Genomic DNA, 19,902 nt, shown 5'->3' on the forward strand with positions numbered 1-19,902 from the left:
CAATTTTCATATGGCCTGGATTTTGCCTTTGGTTGGATTTAGGATTTGTTAGAGTAAGGAAGGATTTTAAATCACCTACTGTAGTGATCAAAGGTTCAAATGGCTCTCTCTTTTCAAAGACAAATTTCAGGTCGGTACACTTGATTGTCACACAGAAAACACCTTTCCATATACATGTGTACATTTGTAGTAAAGTTTAAATGTTTATTTTAATCAAATTATCCAAGTTTCTCTTTTGGAAGTGTTATTTTGATGAGTTTATTACTTGATGGTTATCAGGGCAACCTGTAGAGAAGGCAATCAATGGGATCCAGTATGGCTCAGATGGTATGCCGCTCAGCCGATCGGCGCCAACACCAAGAAAGACGGTCTTTCTACTTGAGGACAGAACGTAAGTCCCAAATGTTTATTTCTCTATTGAAAAATTACACATGTGATCACACTGTTTTTCCTATGCCCTGTTTCATCTGTGCCTTTTCCACATCTGTACAAAATGTTCAATTTGTAGATTGAAATGCTTGCTTACAGTGTGCATTCGTACTCCATGTTACTATACATGTAGGCACTCTTTGCTGAAACAGCCAGTGCAGAAATTGTCCTGTAAGCAAAGAATTGTGATTGTAAGCGCAGAGTTCAGCGATATACTGTAACATCATGAAGTTGGGCTTACCTAGGCCCATAGGTAAAAGCAGCAAATACTGCTTAGCAGATTTGTTTGCTAAGCAAAAGTTATTGGGGCACTAGTTGAATCAATGTAAACCTCATGGAATTTTGACTGGTAACCCATTTCTGTTAAGCGGGTTTTTTGTGTGCTAAGCAAGTTTTTATGCTTACAGGCTTTATGAAATTGGGCCCTGGCATGAATAAAATACTACTGTATGAGACCTTGTTTTTACTGAAAGATTTTCTCTGTCGTCATTTCTAAACATTTCCAATTCTTCAGAAATGTGAGATGACCAGTGCCCAATTTCATAGAGCTGTTTAAGTAGAAAAGTTTGCTTAACAAGTTCATGCTTAGCAGAAATGAGCAGGATATTAGTCGTAAATTGTATATGTTGCATGGTATTTTGGCTGGTAACCTTAATCTAGTTAGCATAATGTTGCTGTGCTTAGCTACCCTTTGTGTTGTTAATTAAATCTAATGTTTGTCATCTAATCAGGTCTGCTGAGGAGAAGAAGAGAACACAGCAAAGGTTTGATGCTGATTTAGACATCCACCAATTCAAAGAACACAAGACTAAAACTACAATGACTGTACAAGATGAGAAGAGAAAGGTGTGTAGGAAAGCAATAGACCCTAAATATCGCCCAATGTTGGGCGATATAGCTGTCATTTGTGCATAACAAATGTGCGCCAGACCTTAGTGCCCTGTAGTGTTTTTGGTTATAAGCAGACCCCTTGCACATGACGTCACATTCACAAAAGGTGCCCTCACGGAGGCCAAAGGATGCCGACCATTGGACGATAGCTGTTCTTTGTGCGTACACATGTGCGCTAGACCTCAGTGTCCCTGTAGTGTGTTGGGTTATAAGCAATATAACCCTGGCATAGGCCTCACATTCCCAAAAGGCGCCCTCACTGAGGGCCAAAAGAGGGAAATCATTAAACAATAGCTGTTCTTTGTGCGTAAAAACGTGCGCGTGACCTCAGTGTCCATGTTGTGTTTTGGGTTACAAGCAATTACCCCTGGCATAGGCCTCACATTCCTAAAAGGAGGCAAAACACTTAACAATAGCTGTTCTTTGTGCATAAAATATGTGCCTGTGACCTCAGACACTTCAAAAATACTAGCAGATACATTCATGGGCAGCACACCACAGCCCAAGTTCATAAAGCTATTTGCACACACTGCTTGAAGCACAGACAAAAAAGATTGCTCAGCACAGAAACATTTTTTTGCTGTTAATCTGTATTTTGTCAAGTTTGACAGTTTTGAAAAAATGGGATTCATTCAAACACAATTTTCTTAACGGATTTGACAATCGGTGCAAAGTCAATTTACAAACTGTTTTCATTTCATGTTGTTATGAAGTCTTTGGGACTAACAATTTGTGATTGTGTTTTGTTTATCCAGGATTTACAGATGCTGAAAGATTACAAACCATGGGGAAGGCCTGGGGGTGGTGCACCAGCCAACACCAACGTCCAAAGTGTCCGCAGGACCAAAAACATGGATGACTCTATTCTGGGAAACCAAGGGGAACTTCTGGTAGGTCCAGATGAGAGATATCGATCATTATAAAGTGGCTTCACAGGGTTCTGTCCATGCATAAACTAACGTACATGTAATTGAGCATTCATGGCCTATATGCACGATTTGTGTGGCGATACGTGCAGGGTTCGTCCTTTTCTTTTTTTAACACCATAAACATCAGAGAAAATCATATAAAATGCTTCAGATTGCACAAAGAAGAAAACATTACTAAGACCTAGTTTCTATTCAGCGTGTTTCGGCCAAACTTGCAAAATTTAGTCCAGAATGTTCCACAGTTTTGTGTAGATGATTTTCCCATCAAGGGACTTCGGCAAACCAAAGCTGGCAACAGCCAATCTCTCTCTCTCATACAAACATTAGTTAAACAATGGTTTGCTCAAATCAAGAAATTGTAATCAGCTACATGTAGACCACAACACTTATATCTAGTCATTGTGAAATCAGCCGTTAGCAAGGGGGATTAAAACCCATAACCTTGCATGGTACATGTAATGTCAGTGACGAGTAATTTTGTTTCCTATTGGTTCCAACAGCTGCAGTTTCCTGCCTTTGGTAAGGAAGGCCACGGCGCTCCGATGCGTACAGACTCCGGTTCACTCAAGACCAGCATGCGTGCAAACCATGATATCAGATTCCAAGCTGGTGGGAAGAACATGCCCCTGAATGTCCACAACAAAATCAGATACACTCAGCCCAAGCAGAAGGGCGTGGAGTACATTAACGACTTAGGTAAGTAGTTTTTGTTCACCTTAAAACCTTTCTGGTGATCCCCTACTAGCTGCCACTAATTCCCAGTTTGTATCGTAAACTTTGTGTGTGTCTACGTGGCAGTAAACGGTTGTGTTGCTTTTCACTAGCATCCCCGAACAAAAGTATTGACAAAATAGGGACACTGCCACGTTAGGGTCAGATGGCTCATTTGGTAGAGCCCGGCACGCCAATCCAGCTGAGGTGGGTTGGTTCAAATCCTGCTCTAGTCAATGTTTCTTTGTTCAACCCAAAATCTTTCAAACCTTTCTCTCAGACTTTGACTGCACCAGCAGCTTTTGGTATCTCATCTAAGACCTTAAATGAACAAGCAGAGCTTGCTTGAAATTAACTCTGGGCCATGGTGTGGATCGTAAAACAAACTTCAGCAGTAAACTTGTGGGAACAACCATGTCGAAAACTCTTTTGGGAGTACCAAAACACTACTAGTAAAATCACTAACATGTGGCATATGGTTTTTATCTAATGCTTAATAGAGGCGAGTTGTACAATAATTTGATGTGCATTCTGGTTATGAATTATGAAGAAATACTTAAATAGTTTCTGTTGTACTGTTTCTGCAGGGAATCTAGCTCTCGAGCAAAGAACCAGGAAAGAGATCGAAAAGAAGAAAGACTTTGAAGAAGAGAAAAAGACGGTAAGGAACGGACATAATTTTGCAGCTTTGTTTCATCAAGAAGTAAAAATTATGTACGATTTTTCAGTGTATGATTTGAAGAGGTGACACTTGCTTGGTTTGATTGCAATATACCACAGGCGTCGCAGGTTCTAGTTCTGCAAAAAAATGTCTGTACATGTAGATTTTCATTCCTCACAAGCTCAAAAGCACTGATTGTACACATTGCTTAGCTACGCTGAAGAGCGAGGGCAGACAATCACATTTATCACATTTGTTTGACAGAATGTTTTTCCAGCATTGATTGTTCCAGACAATGACAGACAGTTACATGTTTTATACAAACATCCATTAAGCAAATATTTATTCACATAGAACTAAACGATGTTGGTGTTTGCTGTCTCCAGCTGCACACGTATGTATGGGGCAAAGTCAAACACTTCCTTTGTTATGTGAGATTCTTTACATTTCTTTGTACCTACAAAAATGTTTACATAAAAACATTTGTACACATTTTTTTACATAAAAAATTTGCGTGTTTGAATCCCCGAATCAGAACAAATAAAACAGTAATATCTTTGTGTGATTATTTATAAAATTTTATTTAATGCAAGATGATGTATTATCACCATGTTATGGCTAAATGCAAAAAGTAGTTCTTTGGTGGTCTGAGGTTTTGCCTCTTGCAGAGTCTTACTCAAAAAGTCTGTCCTGAGAAAGACTCTTCTACTGCCAAAATGTAAGGCCATTAACTATTTTGTGCATTTATCTCCTCTTTTTGTAACCTTGTTTTTAAGCTAGGGGCTACCTGTAGTTTAACCACAACTTGTATTTAAACTGTTAGTTTTGTTGGTCTAATTATCTTTGTACCACTTTGGTATACTGTTTTTTATGATGTTGGCCGAATAGATAATCACAAAAAAATGTTTACTACTTACAAACAAATTTCAACCTCTGTGATTTTTTGAAGAATATCCTAGTTACTTGTCATCATTGCTTTGTGATAAACGTATTTATCCAATCAATGTTATCTGATACACCTCTGACTGTTTTATAAATAAGGTCTCTCTACTGTTGACCGTCCGTTGATAATGATAACTAATCTTATTTGTTCAGAATGAAATAACCATTAACTCACTGATCTTTGATTCCACAGTGGGAGTACGACCCATACGGGAAGTCAGGTGGTGGAGCTCCGATAAAGACTAATTCAGGTAGTTTACTATGCTGGTTTGTTCGTCTCTCTGTCAGTTTTGACTGTTTGTTTAGCTTATACTAAAGGGCATTTAACGGGAAGGGATACACTTAATTTAGGAATCACTCTTGAACTAATGCCAACAAAAAACTATTTGTTAGAAGCCTAACAAACCTTTTCAAGAAACATTTCACTTCAAAGTATTGGGAAATGGAAAAAGATATGTGTTTTTTTCCTCAAAACTTTAAAGGGCATTTAAAGGGAAGGGATACGTTTAGTTTGGTTATCACTCTTGAACTAATGGCAACAAAAAACTATTGGTTAGAAGCCTAACGAACATTTCAAGAAATATTTATTTCAAAGTAATGTGGAAATGAAAAAAAGATATCTGTTTTTTTTTCCTCAAAAATTTTAACCTGAGAAATGTTACTGTCAGGTACGTTTCTTAAAGTGTATAACCACACCGGATTTTCTGCCCGGAGTGTGGGTTTGAATCCCGGTTGTGACACTTGTGTCATTGAGCAAAATACTTTACTATAATTGCTCTTCAATTCACCCGGGGGTATAAATGTACCCCGGCAGCTCAGGCCTGTTTACTCCCTAATGGGAGCTGAGAAAGATTAAATGGCTAGGGGACTAATGTAAAGTGCATTGATACGGTTTATTGTGAAATGCGCTATGTAAGAATTTTTTATTAATATTATTATTATTATATGTTCACGTTTGTTTTATTTATCAACATTTATATAGGATTAAACCAACCGAACGATTTCAAAAACCAAAGCTAACATGTTGTGTATACTTTCCCTTAACTTAAATTTGAATAGTTTTCTTTAAAACACCCCTAAAGTAAATATTGCTTTTCACACGGATTGTGTGTGCCCCGATTTATGCAAGAATTTTTTCCCAAATTAATAATTCTAGTTAAAAGAAATAGTTGAAATGATGACACAGACTGAGTTTAAGTAAGTGGTATTTTTGTGTGTAGGCAAGAACATAGTTGCAAGACAGCGCACGCTAGTCAAGAACAGCTACGAGCTACGGGAGGTGGAGCAGAAACAAGATAGAAAACGAAGACTCAGTGAAGGTACATCTATACATATTTTTGCTTGAATGGATTTTTAAAAACGTGAAAGAGATTTTGTTTTTTGGTATTCACCAAGACTTGTTTGCTGATACGTTTGTCTTAATATTCTTCCTCTCCGATACTACATATTCTGCTTACTGTGATGTACACACTTTTTAAAAGCTAATAAATTTGCTCTAACTTTTGTTTTTTGTATTTCTTGCAGCATCTGGTCACGACAAACCTTCAGCTGTAAGTTGTTTCATTTATTCAGTGTTTTATTTTACTTCCACACCCACTCACCCAATTTCAAGCCTCCAAGCTAGAGGCTTGAGGAAACCTGTAAACAAGGGTGCTTGATACGTGAACCAGATGAACTTGGGTTGACCCCCTTACTTCTCCTCGATAAATGTTCTGGACTCTATGTGCACTGCCAATCTTAAAATGGCTTAATGTCCCACCTGAAGAACAAGGCATTTACAGTAAAGTATCTTGCTCAATGATATGAGTTCCACGACCGGGACTCGAACCCACACTTTGGTGATCAGACACCAGAACTTGAGTCGTGCTCTTAACTGCGCATAAACAATCCTAGTTTATATACTAATTTCTGAATCATGCATAATGTCAAAGGGCCAGGATTAACAATCTTACATTTTTGTTTTTTCTCTCCAGGCCGGCTCTGACTACAGTCCATGGGGTAAAGGAAGCGGAGCGCCCTCAAGAGACGACGAAGGCAACATCAGGAGATACAAATGGACTGATGGAGCTAATGTCACCGAGTTCGTAGATCCTAACATCACGGTAAGAAAGAGAGCCAGAGCTTCTCCTCAGCCAAGAGCAACTGCTGGCATTCAACCTCACCCACTCCCACTAGGCACCACTAGGCCCCACCTACCGTGTCTCTGTTGAACTAGACCGAAGATTTATTAGCTGTTAAATTGGCTTCGGGGGATAAAGAGATTACTTGTTTTTACCCTCACACTGATGTGTGTAAGCACTGAATACTCGGTACTTTCCAAAGTAAAAAAATCAACAGGCATATTACTTCAGTGGGATTTGAACCCATCGGCATGACGTTTTCCATTCTAGAGCAGAAAGTCTTACAACTAGACACCAAGCTTGCCTGGTAGCTAGAGGCAGTTGAAATCCTATAGTTTAGCAGCGGATACTGCAACAAATTAGTAGATGTAGGTTTGCATTAAGGTATAAAGAATAATATTTGGTTTTACCCATACACCAATGTATAAAGAAAAAACGTGTAGTTTGACTTATGGTGTATGGATTATTTAAAAACATTCACAAATTTGCGGTCCAACTCACAAATTGCATTTTGAATTTACAATTTAAAAAAACATTGTGTTGTTGTTGTTGACAGGGAGCTTCCCTGGAGACCAAACCCCTAGGAGGCGGGGGACACAAGGTAGATGCAAAGGGAGAGAAACAAACCAAGAATCAGCAGACCCTCGTTCACGACCAAAACTCTGGAGGTAAGGCAAAGCTCATTTACAAGTTCGTTATGAAATTTGGTTAAGTTTTAACATGGCTCATTTTTGTCAATGAAAGACCCACACCACTAATTAATAAAGTCTGGTAAGAAAAGTTTTGCTGATAAAGAAAAATCCTGCGTAACATGTTGTCACTATTTTTGTGGTATGTTGTGGCCAAGTGGACGAGCTTATTGGACTCTAGCTCTGTTGTTTCTGACCAAGCAGATGTCAAGTCTTCTCATTTTTTGTAATTTTTAATTTGTTAAATTTATTTTGATGGCTAAATTTTTCTTCCCATCAATAGTACATAATTGTTTTAGCCACTAACTAAATAATTTTAAGAAACAGAATCGTTCTGACTAACTTGTGGTCCCGGAAGTTCGAATTCCTGTGAAAAGCTTGCATAGTCTCTTTCTGCAGACAACCACACCAAGAGCAGCCAATGTCTACTTACAGACTTTAAAGAATCCGGCCCCTGCTTGACTACGTCTTGACCTTACTAAACTTTAGCGGCATGACTTGCATTATTGAATGATTGATTGATTAATTGACGGGATCCAAACTGTTTTATTTGATAGGACCTTTGAGAGATTCGCATCGCCATGCAGGTATTTTTTTTATCCATTTGTGTCAGTTGTGTGTTGTGTGACCACGTCATTGCTTTCATTGCACCACTCTTTAACCCTTTAGAGACCATTCATTTCTGCATACTCATCACAAACCTCCCCAATGAGGCTACTATTGTTGATTTTGGTACTCCATTTTATTTGTTTTCAGTAATTCTTTTTAACCTATTAACCTATTAACCGCTTGGGTCAACCTAACTTGTGGCTATACTGTCTGCTATGTGCTCACCAGTTATGGAGTCAAATTGCACTTAAACTTGTAAACGCTGCACCGCCTAAAATGTTTTGTTTCCTATTGACTCGATTTGTTAGCTTCTTAACAGTGGGGTTCTATCTTCTTACAACTTCTATCATTTGCAACCATCTATTTTTCAATTCATATAACCATGAAATGTTTAACAGACTTTGTCTGATGTTACAGCTTCAACTTTTGCCATAGCTCATTAGCAATATGCCTTACTGCAAATAAAATCTCAACAATTTAATTATTTGCCCCCACAAAGTTTGTGGCGGGATGTTTCAAAAGCCTCTCTCTGTTTGCACTTGCTCTCTTCTGTTCCACCAGTATACATGTTTATGTGTTTTGTGCCTTTGTGATAGACTCTGCTAGGGTCACTATTTTTACATGTATACCATAGATCCTTTTGGTTGCTGCACCCCGTAGAAACTCGACCTGAAAATCAGGCACGGATAGGCTGTTGGATGAGGCATATTCAATTCCTTCGTTCAACTCCCCTAATAATAATAATAGTCATGCATTTACACCTGGAATATTGTCTTTTTGTAGCTCCTTATTACCAAGAGTGGCCTTTAGTCTTATTTTGGGCGAACTTGCATACAAAAAACACCCCATCAAAAAGTACATTGTCACATGTACGATTTGTGAACGGTATCCTGCTTGTGTCTGCTCTGCAGAAAGTTGTTTTAAAAGCACTAGATGTGGTCCCCGCACTTTAACAACTAATAAAGAAATAAAAGGGTAGCAACTAGTTATAAAGCGGCCATTTAAAACCGGCAGGGTCGTGGCCGTGTGATCCACGGCCCTGCAAGGTTTTAAACAGCCGTTTTATAACTCGTTGTTAGCCTTTTATTCTCGTTCATGAATGACCTTTTGTCAAAAGGTGAAACAGTTTCACAATTCTAGACAATCTGCCACAAAATGTTTGTGAAATTGTTTTGTGCACGTCGGGTGGTGTGTATACGCGCGTGTACATACATACAACGCGCTGTTACTAATAGCTATGAACTGCATTCTGCGTAAGTTAAGTTAGCGTACATAAGCTTGCGCGCCCACGCAAAGCCAGCCGGTCTTTAACAGCTCCAGCTGGTCATTATCAACCGTTTAAACACCCCTTTGTGGCACGCTCTCCACCAATAGGAATAGTGAAACTGTCTGGGATATTTATGAATGAAGAACCTTTATTTGTAATACAGTGATAACACTCTTTCTCAACATTTCCCCCAACCCCTCCAGAACCCCTTGCACGTGATCCATCCGGCCCTCCCAGGTCCGGGGAGTATGCCCCGTGGGGGCGACCAGGTAATGGTGCACCACTGCGGGACCAGCAAGGGAACATCAGGACGATGAACCCCGCCAGGGCTGAAAAAGATAAGATGGGTATTCTGCCGCCTCGGCAGGAAGAGCAGGTGGCCAAGAAAGAGTACCTCAATCAACTCAGTAAGTCAATCTTGTAAAATTGTTACTTTAATCTTTTTGCTTCTCATAAAAATTTTACAAACGGTGAATGTTTATGGGAGTGAGGTTGAAAATATTTTCAGGAGTTGAATTATGGAATGTTTCATTGAACAAGATGAAGCCGAGTTGAGTGGATCTTTCCATCTTTCAATGAATGAAAATGTTCTCTCCACGTATGGATGCAAACCATTCAATCTTGTTTTATATAACATCCAAGTAAATCTTTGTCATTTGATTGGAATGCTTTTTTGAAAATTAGGTATGATTTTTTTTTAGTTGATTGATTGATTGATTCGTACACTAAACATTGTGTATGATTCGAAGTGCCCCTCAGTGTTACCAAACTTTCTTGTTCACATAGTTTGTGTCTGCGACCGTTTGAATGTCCTCTTTTCCATAGAGCAGCTTCTACTTTCTCTTGGTATCCTACCTAGAATTTGAAGGGAGCATGGGCTCTGGCCGTGCTCCTAATTTTAAATATCTGTGTTATAATCTACTGTGACTGTACTGATGTGCTTTTATTACATGCATATTGTGTACTGCAACTGTATGCTCTGAGTTTTGTATCTGAGTCATCATCGTGTGGATTTTGTACTATTGGTGAATGCTCATCCTTTTTCAGTAGAGGATCATCCCTCCCCCCCTCTCATACAACAAAAACCGATTACTTCATTGTATGGTGCTGTGGTAAAGGTTCCCTCAGCAAACTGTCAAAATAGGCTTAGCACGTATCGGAACTGCTGGCTGTAGTACTGAATCCTTCTTGTAACTGTTTTTGATTGATTCTTTAATACAGAGCGTGAGATTGAGGACCAGCATTATATCCGTGACAAGGAGACCAAAGAGATTCGGCAACCAGCTACTGAGGTAGCGACGTGGATCCGTACTAAGGAAGTAGGCTACCCAAAGAGAGATCCGGTCACTAGAGCAATACTACCTGTACATTACAAACAGACATCGGATGTTACTGCCCAGGTAAGAATTATGTGTGCTAAGGAAAGCTAAACCAAAAGTACATGTACTACCCAAGTTAGAATGATTAATGCTATGATTAAGGATGTCACTACCCAAGTTAGAGATGCTAAATAAAGATATTAAATCTGAAGTACTACCCAAGTAAGAATTTCATTGCTATTTGTACAAAAATGGTTATTGTAGGCTGTCTCTGACCAAGTAGGGATTCATTCGAAACAAAGTTATTACATTTGGAGCTGCCAATTCTTCTTGATTCTGCAGAAAGTTCCCTTAAATTAACCAACCTTTCTGTGACCTGATGAAGACATTTGCAGATCTCCCTAATTTTGGAAACTCTTCCCCTTGTATATTGAATGTAATTCTAAATAACTGACCCTCATGAAATGAATGGTAATGTTTTGTTTTGTTTTTTTTAACCCTGGGGTTACGTGAGGTTTAAAAAATGACCTAAAAACAATTATTTTTTGGGGGGAACCCTGGGGTATGTGAGATTCAAAAATGAACCACAAAATATTGAATGTAGGAACCCTGGTGTTATGTGGAGTTACAAATTGAACCTTAAAAAACACTCGTGTGTTTTGGGGGCCCTTGGGCTCATGAGTTTTAAACTCCCTCTGTATAATTTTGCACTTGTTCCTTCTTCACAGCCTTTTTGCACTAAACCCAACAAACTGTTTTTAATGTGCGATTGCTTTCTGAGTAGAAAATTGTTTTGTGAACGATGACATAACTTTTGACATTGTTTTTGCAGAGAATGGATATTCGTCGACCAGGAAATCCAGTTGAATACCAGAGTGATTTAGAAAGACAAGCTCAGGAACGTTATCAATCCAACGCTGCCAAGAAACAAGAATCAAGAGACCTCTCTGCACATGTAAGTATTGTCTGTCATCAACAAGCTCTTAAAAATACAATCTATAAATCAATCCGTTTGTGCAAGAGTGCATGCTGCACCGTCATTGCTGTGTTGCTGGCAGCAGATTTTGTACTCAAATACATGAGACAACTTTTCCTGCTACTGTCTTCTGCCTTTATCTGTTTAAACAATACTTCGTATCCCTTAATATTGCCAAAGGCTGGCAAGAGTAGTGAGTGATGCTTATTTTATTTATTCTCTTGTGGTCTGTAATTTTTGTAAAAACTTTCTAACAATTTTTCTGCCAAAGACTTTTATATTTTTATCAGCTTTGTTTTTGGTACACAGTGTTTTGCGGCGATACCTTTACTTGGAAGAAAAAATTCTGCAAATGAATTTTGTCTCTTTATCTAGGTTTGTTTTTGTTCATAGCGCTTTGAGGCCGTTTTGCAGCAATACTGCGCTATATAAGTTTCTTTGTAAATTAATGTTATCATAAAGCAAAATGATGAAATGAATTTTTTTTTTGGTAGTGGTTTTGAAATTCTATTGTATGATCTTTTCCCGATTGTCATTTATTTGTTTCTATTACCTTACTGTTCGAATGTGTTATATCAATCGCCTCTCCAAATTAGCTCTGGTATCATCTTTTGTAATTATACTATTCTAAATGTCACAACAGTCTGGATCGGCCGAGTGGATGATTAATTCCCATTCCCACCACGTCGACCGGGTTTCTCTCATTTCCAGGTCGATTTAAATGTGTTCATTGTATTGTTTAATACTTAATAGTTTTTCCTTTCTTCTGTAATGGTTTCGTTCTATTTTGCCTTGCCTTATTGTATTGTCTTCGCTCTTTGATATTCTTTATTTATTTAATTCTATGATTGAGATTATAATGTCCTTTGGCTTTGTTTTTCATGCCTTTTTTGTACCGGATATAAACACGAATAAATCTACTTTCCTGTGTAGATTTGTTTGTTGAGAACATGCCTTGCTATTTATAATAACTATTAATATTATTGTAAGTGAGTTATTTTTTTAAATTCTTGTATGTTGTTTTGATAATAAAAGGATATCACTAGGCCTACAGAACTCCAAGTTGCATTAATTAGTTGAGCTAGGGTAAATAAAAACTTGGGTTCAAATTTCAAATGGAAGATGTTAGCATTCAGTATAACAGCATTTCATGGAATGGGCCAGTCACATGAGGAAACATTTTGCACTTATTTTGTTTTGTTTTTCTTGACAGCATCATGAGAGTTTTGGTCAGGTGTGGGGTCGTCCAGGCAACGGTGCCCCGTCCAGCCAGAATGACCACAAAAGACACATAATGGACACGGAGAACACAAGGGGACAGGTAAAGGTCAAAAGCGGATATCTGCTCTTTTAATTGATCAACCTGATTTTTTATTTACACTTAAATTTTCACCCTAAAACAATTTGAGCTTCATTCATTGCATGTCATTATAACATTTTTAAAAACATCTGTAGCTCCTAGCAGTGTCCTGGGGTGGATTTCACAAGTAAACAACAGCCTTTAGCTTTTAATATCTCCAAGTCCTAACTCTTTGTGAAATCAACCTTTGCTGATTAAATCGGCTCAATTCTCATACTCTGTAATTTGGGCTTTTTTTCAATGCATTTGTGTTGATTACAACACACCCAACTTGACCGTAAAATGACCTTTGAGAAAGTGGTTAACTTCATAATTTTTGAAATTTAACTTCAGACTTGTCATTGTTTGTAGAAAGTTTATTTGCTCGTTCTGTAGTCACTTATTAGAGCTTAAAATGCATGGCTTATGACACATTCAACTGCTGGGTTTCAACCATTCAACTCTAAATGTTCCCTCATTTATTTTGACTCTTCCTCTCACTGCTTCAAATCTTGCCCTCCTTTTCTAACATGCTGCAAATTAACAGGACCTCTCACTCCAGCCGAGGGTTCAACCACACGGATCAAGTGCCGTTCAGAAACCCTGGGCCCGCACGACGGCACTGGAAGGCCGCTTTAAACCACAGAGTCAACAGAACTTACCACGGGTAGGCTTCGCTAACATGTGTTCCTTAACCCTTTAAAAATCACTAATTTCTTTGTAATATCACCATACACCCAGACATTGTTAATCTTGATTTTTTGCACTGCTGTTTTCAAGAAAGGTGTCGGGAAAATTCATAACAAATGGGAGTGCAATGGTTTTGTTTTAGAGTTTTAGATTCTTTGTTTACATAGGAAACATTGAAAAATATCAATTCGTTCCCATGCCTTTTCTTTGACCCTCTTATTTGAGCAGAAGTTGGTAAAATTTGTGGCCGCTCTGGGCATCTTGGCACAAGCCACTTGCAGCTGCTATGGTCTCTAAAAGAGTTAATTCAAAGTACATTGAGAGCTATTTTTAAGCAAACCATTAAATGAACATGTTGCCTTGGATCGGACGAGTTGGCCTTTGAAAAGTGTTTTGTAACCGTTTGTTATAAAATGCCTATGGTTGTAAGAAAGATGTTGTAAAAGTAGAATACAATGATCTACACAAATATGCCTCGAAATTGCGTGGTTTTCTTTTTACCTCGTCCAATAACACGGTCGGCCATTTATGGGAGTCAAAATTTTGACTCCCATAAATGGCCGACCGTGATAGTTCGCGACGTAAAAAGAAAACCGTGCAATTTTGAGTGATACTTGTGTGGATCATTATATTCTACTTTAATAATATCTTTCTAACCATATGCATTTCATAAAAAACGGTTTCAAACACTTTTTATAGACCAACTCGTCCGATCAAAGGCAACGTGTTCCTTTAAATAATGAGATTTTACGAGTTAAAGTTTTCAGTTACCATTTGCTCGATTTTTACATGTAATTTGGCGGCAATACCCACTTGTAAAAAAGATTTGTGCATTTTTCCCCGTTGATTTTCTGCTTTCTTCCTGTCACAACACTACGCACTCTTCCTTGACACTAACTCCTTAGAGCACTCCTCATCACTGTTTACTATACCCAATGGCTTTCCAAGGCTGTACCTTCTTCAATAAAGATCTAAACACTGGGATCGATTTCAGAGCTGCTTTAGCAGGAAACATTGCTTAGCAAAATAAGCATATATCAGCCAAACATGTACAATGGACATGGTATTGGCTAGTAAGCATAATTTTGTTTTTCTAGCTTAACTGCTTAGGCAGCTTTTTGAAATTGGGCCCTAGGGTGACACTGCTTAAAAAAAATTAAAAAAAATTAGCTTCTCTAACCCCTATGGACCTTTATCACGATGCAGCCATCTTGAATTTCTCCCATTGATATCAATGTAGCCTAACCGAGGCTGGAAGAATAAAATAGTGTGGTTCCTATTTGCAAAATTATTTTTAGCATTCATTATTGTGAGTTGATATGAGGAACATGACCAAGCGCAGGCAGCATGATAAAGGACTATGGCCAAACCTGTAGTGCACTTTTTTCATACAGCATCTTAAGCTAAAAAGAACAATGTACTGCTAAGGGGTCCTGAATAACAGTTACCGTTTTGTGACATGGTATTTTTGCTGGCAACCTATTTTGTTTTGGAAAGCAGGATTTTGTTCTGCTTAGCTGCTTTTTTTGCTCAAGCAGCTTTATGAAAATGGTACCAGGCCTAATACATTTATTGATACAACTGTTCGCAGATTTTGTGACAATTTTCTTACAATTCTGTTCATCTGCAGCAAGAGTATGCAGTACGGGCTCCATGGGCATCGATTTAGCAACTTCCCACCAATCAAAACAGCCGCTCAACAATTTGCATAATGCTCGGTATTACTTCCAGATAACCAATCAGCAAAGCCGTCCAGTCATTTGCTATTCTTAATGTTAACCGCTCAAACCAGTCGACCAGTCAGAATAGCAGTTTTAATTATAGTGTTGTTACCGGCCTTCTAGATAGCCAGTCAGAAACCACACATTAATTTGCATATATTAAAATATATGCATATTTTAATATTGATTACTCTATTCATCATGAGATCCGTCCAGTAATTTATTCCACTAGAACAAATTATTCATACAAGAGGGTGTATTTTAGTAAAGTGCAAGTTTATGTGTATATAAATTTTATACAAATATAATATCATGCATTGATAGTGTTTTATTTGTTGTACAAAAATTTTATTGAAATTTATGTTAACGTGGTGTTTGTTTATTTAAACAAATTAATTGTATGGCTAATATTTTTTTCCAAAACGCCAGAGTAATCTGATATTTGTATATTTTGTACTCGCATTTAAAAAAAAAATTCATGAAAATTACAGAAAGAAAAATTTCTTGGGTTTTCTATTGGCTTCCGCGTCTTATCAAGTTTTATAAATCAGCAGTATTAAATTGTGTTATCAGGAGTTCAATTATATGAGAATAAGTTTGTAATTCAAGTAATTTTTAAACTCGGAAAAGTCCAATGGTTTTATCAATATTTTGGCAAGATTTTTGTGCAAGATTTGTTTGTACATGTATATGTAAAATAATGATGTGCCTCTGGGATGTATAATGTTTATACATGTACAATAATGTAATTTATTATTGAGTCTTATGTTTACATGTGCTATGGTTTTGTTAAAAGATGCAATACGTAATGTATTTAACACGGTGTTGTGGAATGTTTATTAATTTATAATCTGGGAAGTTTCAGGTGGATTTAATAGGAACAAGTAACATTCTTCCAGTCAAAGAATTTTTTTGCTCTGGAAGTATCAGAAAATCCTGCGATAATGTTTTGGTTTAAGTTGTTTGGGCTCTTGTCATTGGGGTATACTTTTGGTTATAATGTATACTATCAAGTTACTGGCCACAAAACAACTTACATACCTGGTAAGCAGCACTGCAGAGCTGTTGAAAGTATAACACATTGTGAGATACAGCTCCCTTGAATTTGTGTAGTTTTAGAGAAATAGGAATTTTCAACCAAAACAAGGCTTCAGGCATAAAGCTTTTCTCATCTGAAAGCAGGCTTCTGAAAGCACACCATTCTTTGCAGCAAGAGTGTTTTTTCATTAATCCTCTCGCAACTTTCAGATTTCTAAAATCTAGATTGGGGAGTCTTGAATCCCTGTTGATTTGTGGTCCTGTAGGACTCTCGGGAATTGAGCACTGGCTACATTGCTTATCACAATTATTCGACATGCAATTTTTTTATTTTGAGTAATGCTTGTAGAAGATGGAGTTAATTTTATACATGCATCACGAATTATAATTTTATTTTTTTTAAAGTTTTTTTTTGTATCTTGCCAGTCGCCAGTTATGTTCAGTGCATTGTTTTGTGTGCAACGTTCGTTTAAAGATTCAAAGGTCATGCCATGTTGTTTTTTATTTTGTTAAGTTGCCACGTACCACAGTAGTTTTGTTCAAATTGTATTATTTTTATTTTGTTACAATGCAATGTCTTTACTGCAGTTTGATGTATAGTGTGTCTATTCTGTATACTTGCCGAAATGTTTTGTTGAAATATTTGCAGAGATGCCGACCACAAAACCAGTCCAAGCCCGCCTGGTTTTAAGACCCATATATGTTTTTTTTTTTTGTAAATAGTTATAGATTTAGCAACCAGTACTTTTTTTAGTAGCACCATGGAATATTTTCTCTTATTGACTGTGCAAGTTGTTCGTACACTGGGTCGTATGAATAAAAAATTGTAATTACTGACAAGTACTAGCAAAAAGTAAAAGCATAAACTTCTGAATAGAATCATCCAGTAAAAGCATCTTCTAAATTCCGTATGAATAAACTTATTCTTTTACTGCAAAGTATTCACTTAATGCTTTGGAGTAAATACTTCTGATATCAAGCTCATCTGCCGTGGCTGAATAGCTCTTAACAAAAGGTTTCCTTTGTATTACAACTCCCATCCACGTCTACGTACATGTACATGCACACACACACAGCCCATCAAGCAGCATTTGATGAGATTTTGAAAGAAGACGATTTTTGAAGAAGACGACTCGCCAGAATCAAAGCGTTTTTACTAAGCTTCTGAAACATCATAGTGACCAAAGCACAATAATTACCAAAAGTTAAAGCTGAGCAGGAGAGTGCTATTATAGAGAAGATGAGAGCTGAATACGAGCATAGCTATTTAATTCAACTTAAAAGTCTTAATAATAATATGCACAACATTCTATTGAAATGCGTTTAATTGTTTGAAAAATTACTTCCTCTGATTTTATGAACAACCTTTATGACTGACGCATACATTTCTGAGAAAAAATGCTTTGTTATAATTATCTGTGTAAAAAAACTTGCTTTACCTAAACAAACCCAAACGATTTTATTTTATCCTCGGCATAAATAAACAAAAAATTTGGGTTATCCTCAGCATAATAGAAACAAATTTGGGTAAAAGCCGTATGAGTTTTTGTGTATTGTTTCTGTGCGTGGGGCTATTTGGTATTTTAGTGATGTCTTTCCTTCGGACTTAAACATTTATCCTGTGAGGAACATTCATAAACACTGTCATTTCTTCAGACAACCCTTTTACTTCTGTGTCCAAGGTCGTTCCGGAGCTACCTTGAAAAATGGCCAGTACTTACTTGCATTTTGTAGTATTTTCTCCTTTTATTCATATGGAAGTAAGTGTGTGCTACAAATAAAATAATTTACTTTTCATTAAAAGTAGATACTTTTAGCATTTTAGTAAATACTTCCAAGTAAAAGCTTTAACTTCCTTTTATTCATATGGATGGTAGCAAACACTTGAAACTGTAAAGTAAAAGAAAATGCTAGTTTTTATTCATACGACCCAATGTTCTTGGATGAGCAGTTTCAGTCGAAATCTTTTGAGACATTTCCCTTTCATAGCATTGTCAATTCAGACATTGTTGTTTTGTGCAACTGATATTTTTTTAAATAAATTTCAATCTTCCATAATCTTTCACAATTGATCAGTATTGGGTGCGGGGTGGCTAATTTTTCGAAACTAGAGAAGTATATTTTTTAAGGTGATGTGTAAATTGGTTTGGTAATATGAAAAGGGATAGTACATGTACTATGATTCTCTTAAACGTGTATTTTTTTGGCACCTCTTAATATCTTATTTTGCACCTGATTAGTTTTGTTAACATTTCAATACCCGAATAAAATTATGAACTTACTTTATTAAATTAATCAGGAATATGTTGAGTCCATTTAAATATTTACTTGAGTCACGTTGAGAGAGTTTGTATTCCCACCTAGCAAGGTTTCAAATCCTACTTCACTACGAAACACAGTCTGATGAAACAAGCTTTAAGTTTCAAAGTTTAAAAAAGATGCTTGCATACACTCCGATAAATAAATTTCACAATTCATAGGCATTCATGTACTTTTTTTTTGACAATTGATGTTGTACATTATATCAAATTGAGACCTTGACAAACACTTTGCAGTTGCAGATGGAGAATGGAAGTTAGGTACTGGTAATGATAAACAAATCTGGGTAAAATTGCATAAGCTGTTGTGCGAGATACACTGTTTTCTGAAAAACTGAGATGTTTCTCCACTGCAAAATGATATGTTATTATAAGTACTACAATGGGATGGTGACGGCTTTATATTCCAACATCCCTATGTTCCGACACCCATATATTCCGACAACCCAAACACCCAAACCTCAAAATCCAGCCACCCTCGGATTTTGAGGGTGGCCGGATTTTGAAGGTTGCCGGATTTCGGAGGTGGAATTTTTAGGGTGGCTCGATTGCGAAGGTTGCCGTATTTCGAAGGTGGCCAGAATTTTAGGGTGGCCGATTTTGAGTTCGACCAGACTCTAAATCTGGTCAGATTTATGAAAATGAAAACCCACGCAGTCAAGTAGGGACTGAAAACCCAAATCTACATAGTGCCCAAGGTGTGATACCACTACGCAAACCCATCTTGCAAGTGTGCCTGTCTCAATGCAACAACATTTTGAATGGATGCTTGGAGTCTATAAAATTGGGAGATCTTGATAACGAGTACATTTTCAGTCTATGCGCGAGTTGAAATCAACACTATATTCAAAGTTTAAAAACGATGCTTGCATACACTTTGATAAATAAATTTCACAATAGGTACACATTCATGAACATAAAGTTGTACTTTTATTTGACAATTTATATGTTGTACATTATATCAAATTGAGACCTTGACAAACACTTTGTAGTTGCAGATGGAGAATTGAAGTCAGGTACATGAAATGATCAAAAGAACTGTAGAATTTCATAAACCATGTGCTTGTTTTTTGTGCTTACTATAACAGAGATTGAATAATTTATTGGTCATACAGTGAGTGTACTCAGAAACTAATACAAATTTTGAGAAACCTATTACAAACAAGTAAAACAGTACACAACAAAAGAATGCAATTCACAAAATCAAAGCAGAACATTTAGGGTGTAGAATTTGTTCAAACATGAGTTTTACA

The 19,902-nt window shown here is 37.1% G+C and overlaps 1 protein-coding gene across 2 annotated transcripts; it reads left to right on the top strand.

Moving 5' to 3' along the window:
• Positions 1-1,171: 1,171 nt before the first annotated feature.
• On the top strand, positions 1,172-17,240 carry LOC117288436. Of its 2 annotated transcripts, XM_033769298.1 has the most exons (16): positions 1,172-1,275; positions 2,076-2,210; positions 2,750-2,945; positions 3,548-3,621; positions 4,757-4,814; positions 5,784-5,882; positions 6,088-6,113; positions 6,537-6,665; positions 7,240-7,351; positions 7,930-7,959; positions 9,452-9,655; positions 10,470-10,648; positions 11,400-11,522; positions 12,757-12,864; positions 13,430-13,549; positions 15,203-17,240. In XM_033769298.1, the coding sequence occupies exons 1-16, from the start codon at positions 1,249-1,251 to the stop codon at positions 15,239-15,241; spliced, it is 1,659 nt and encodes a 552-aa protein (XP_033625189.1). In that variant the 5' UTR covers positions 1,172-1,248; the 3' UTR covers positions 15,242-17,240. The 2 variants fall into 2 exon arrangements, with proteins under 2 accessions (XP_033625189.1, XP_033625190.1); XM_033769299.1 differs by lacking the exon at positions 13,430-13,549.
• Positions 17,241-19,902: the final 2,662 nt, after the last annotated feature.

This window comes from Asterias rubens, chromosome 3, assembly GCF_902459465.1.
Source record: "Asterias rubens chromosome 3, eAstRub1.3, whole genome shotgun sequence".
Classification (NCBI taxonomy): Eukaryota; Metazoa; Echinodermata; class Asteroidea; order Forcipulatida; family Asteriidae; genus Asterias; species Asterias rubens.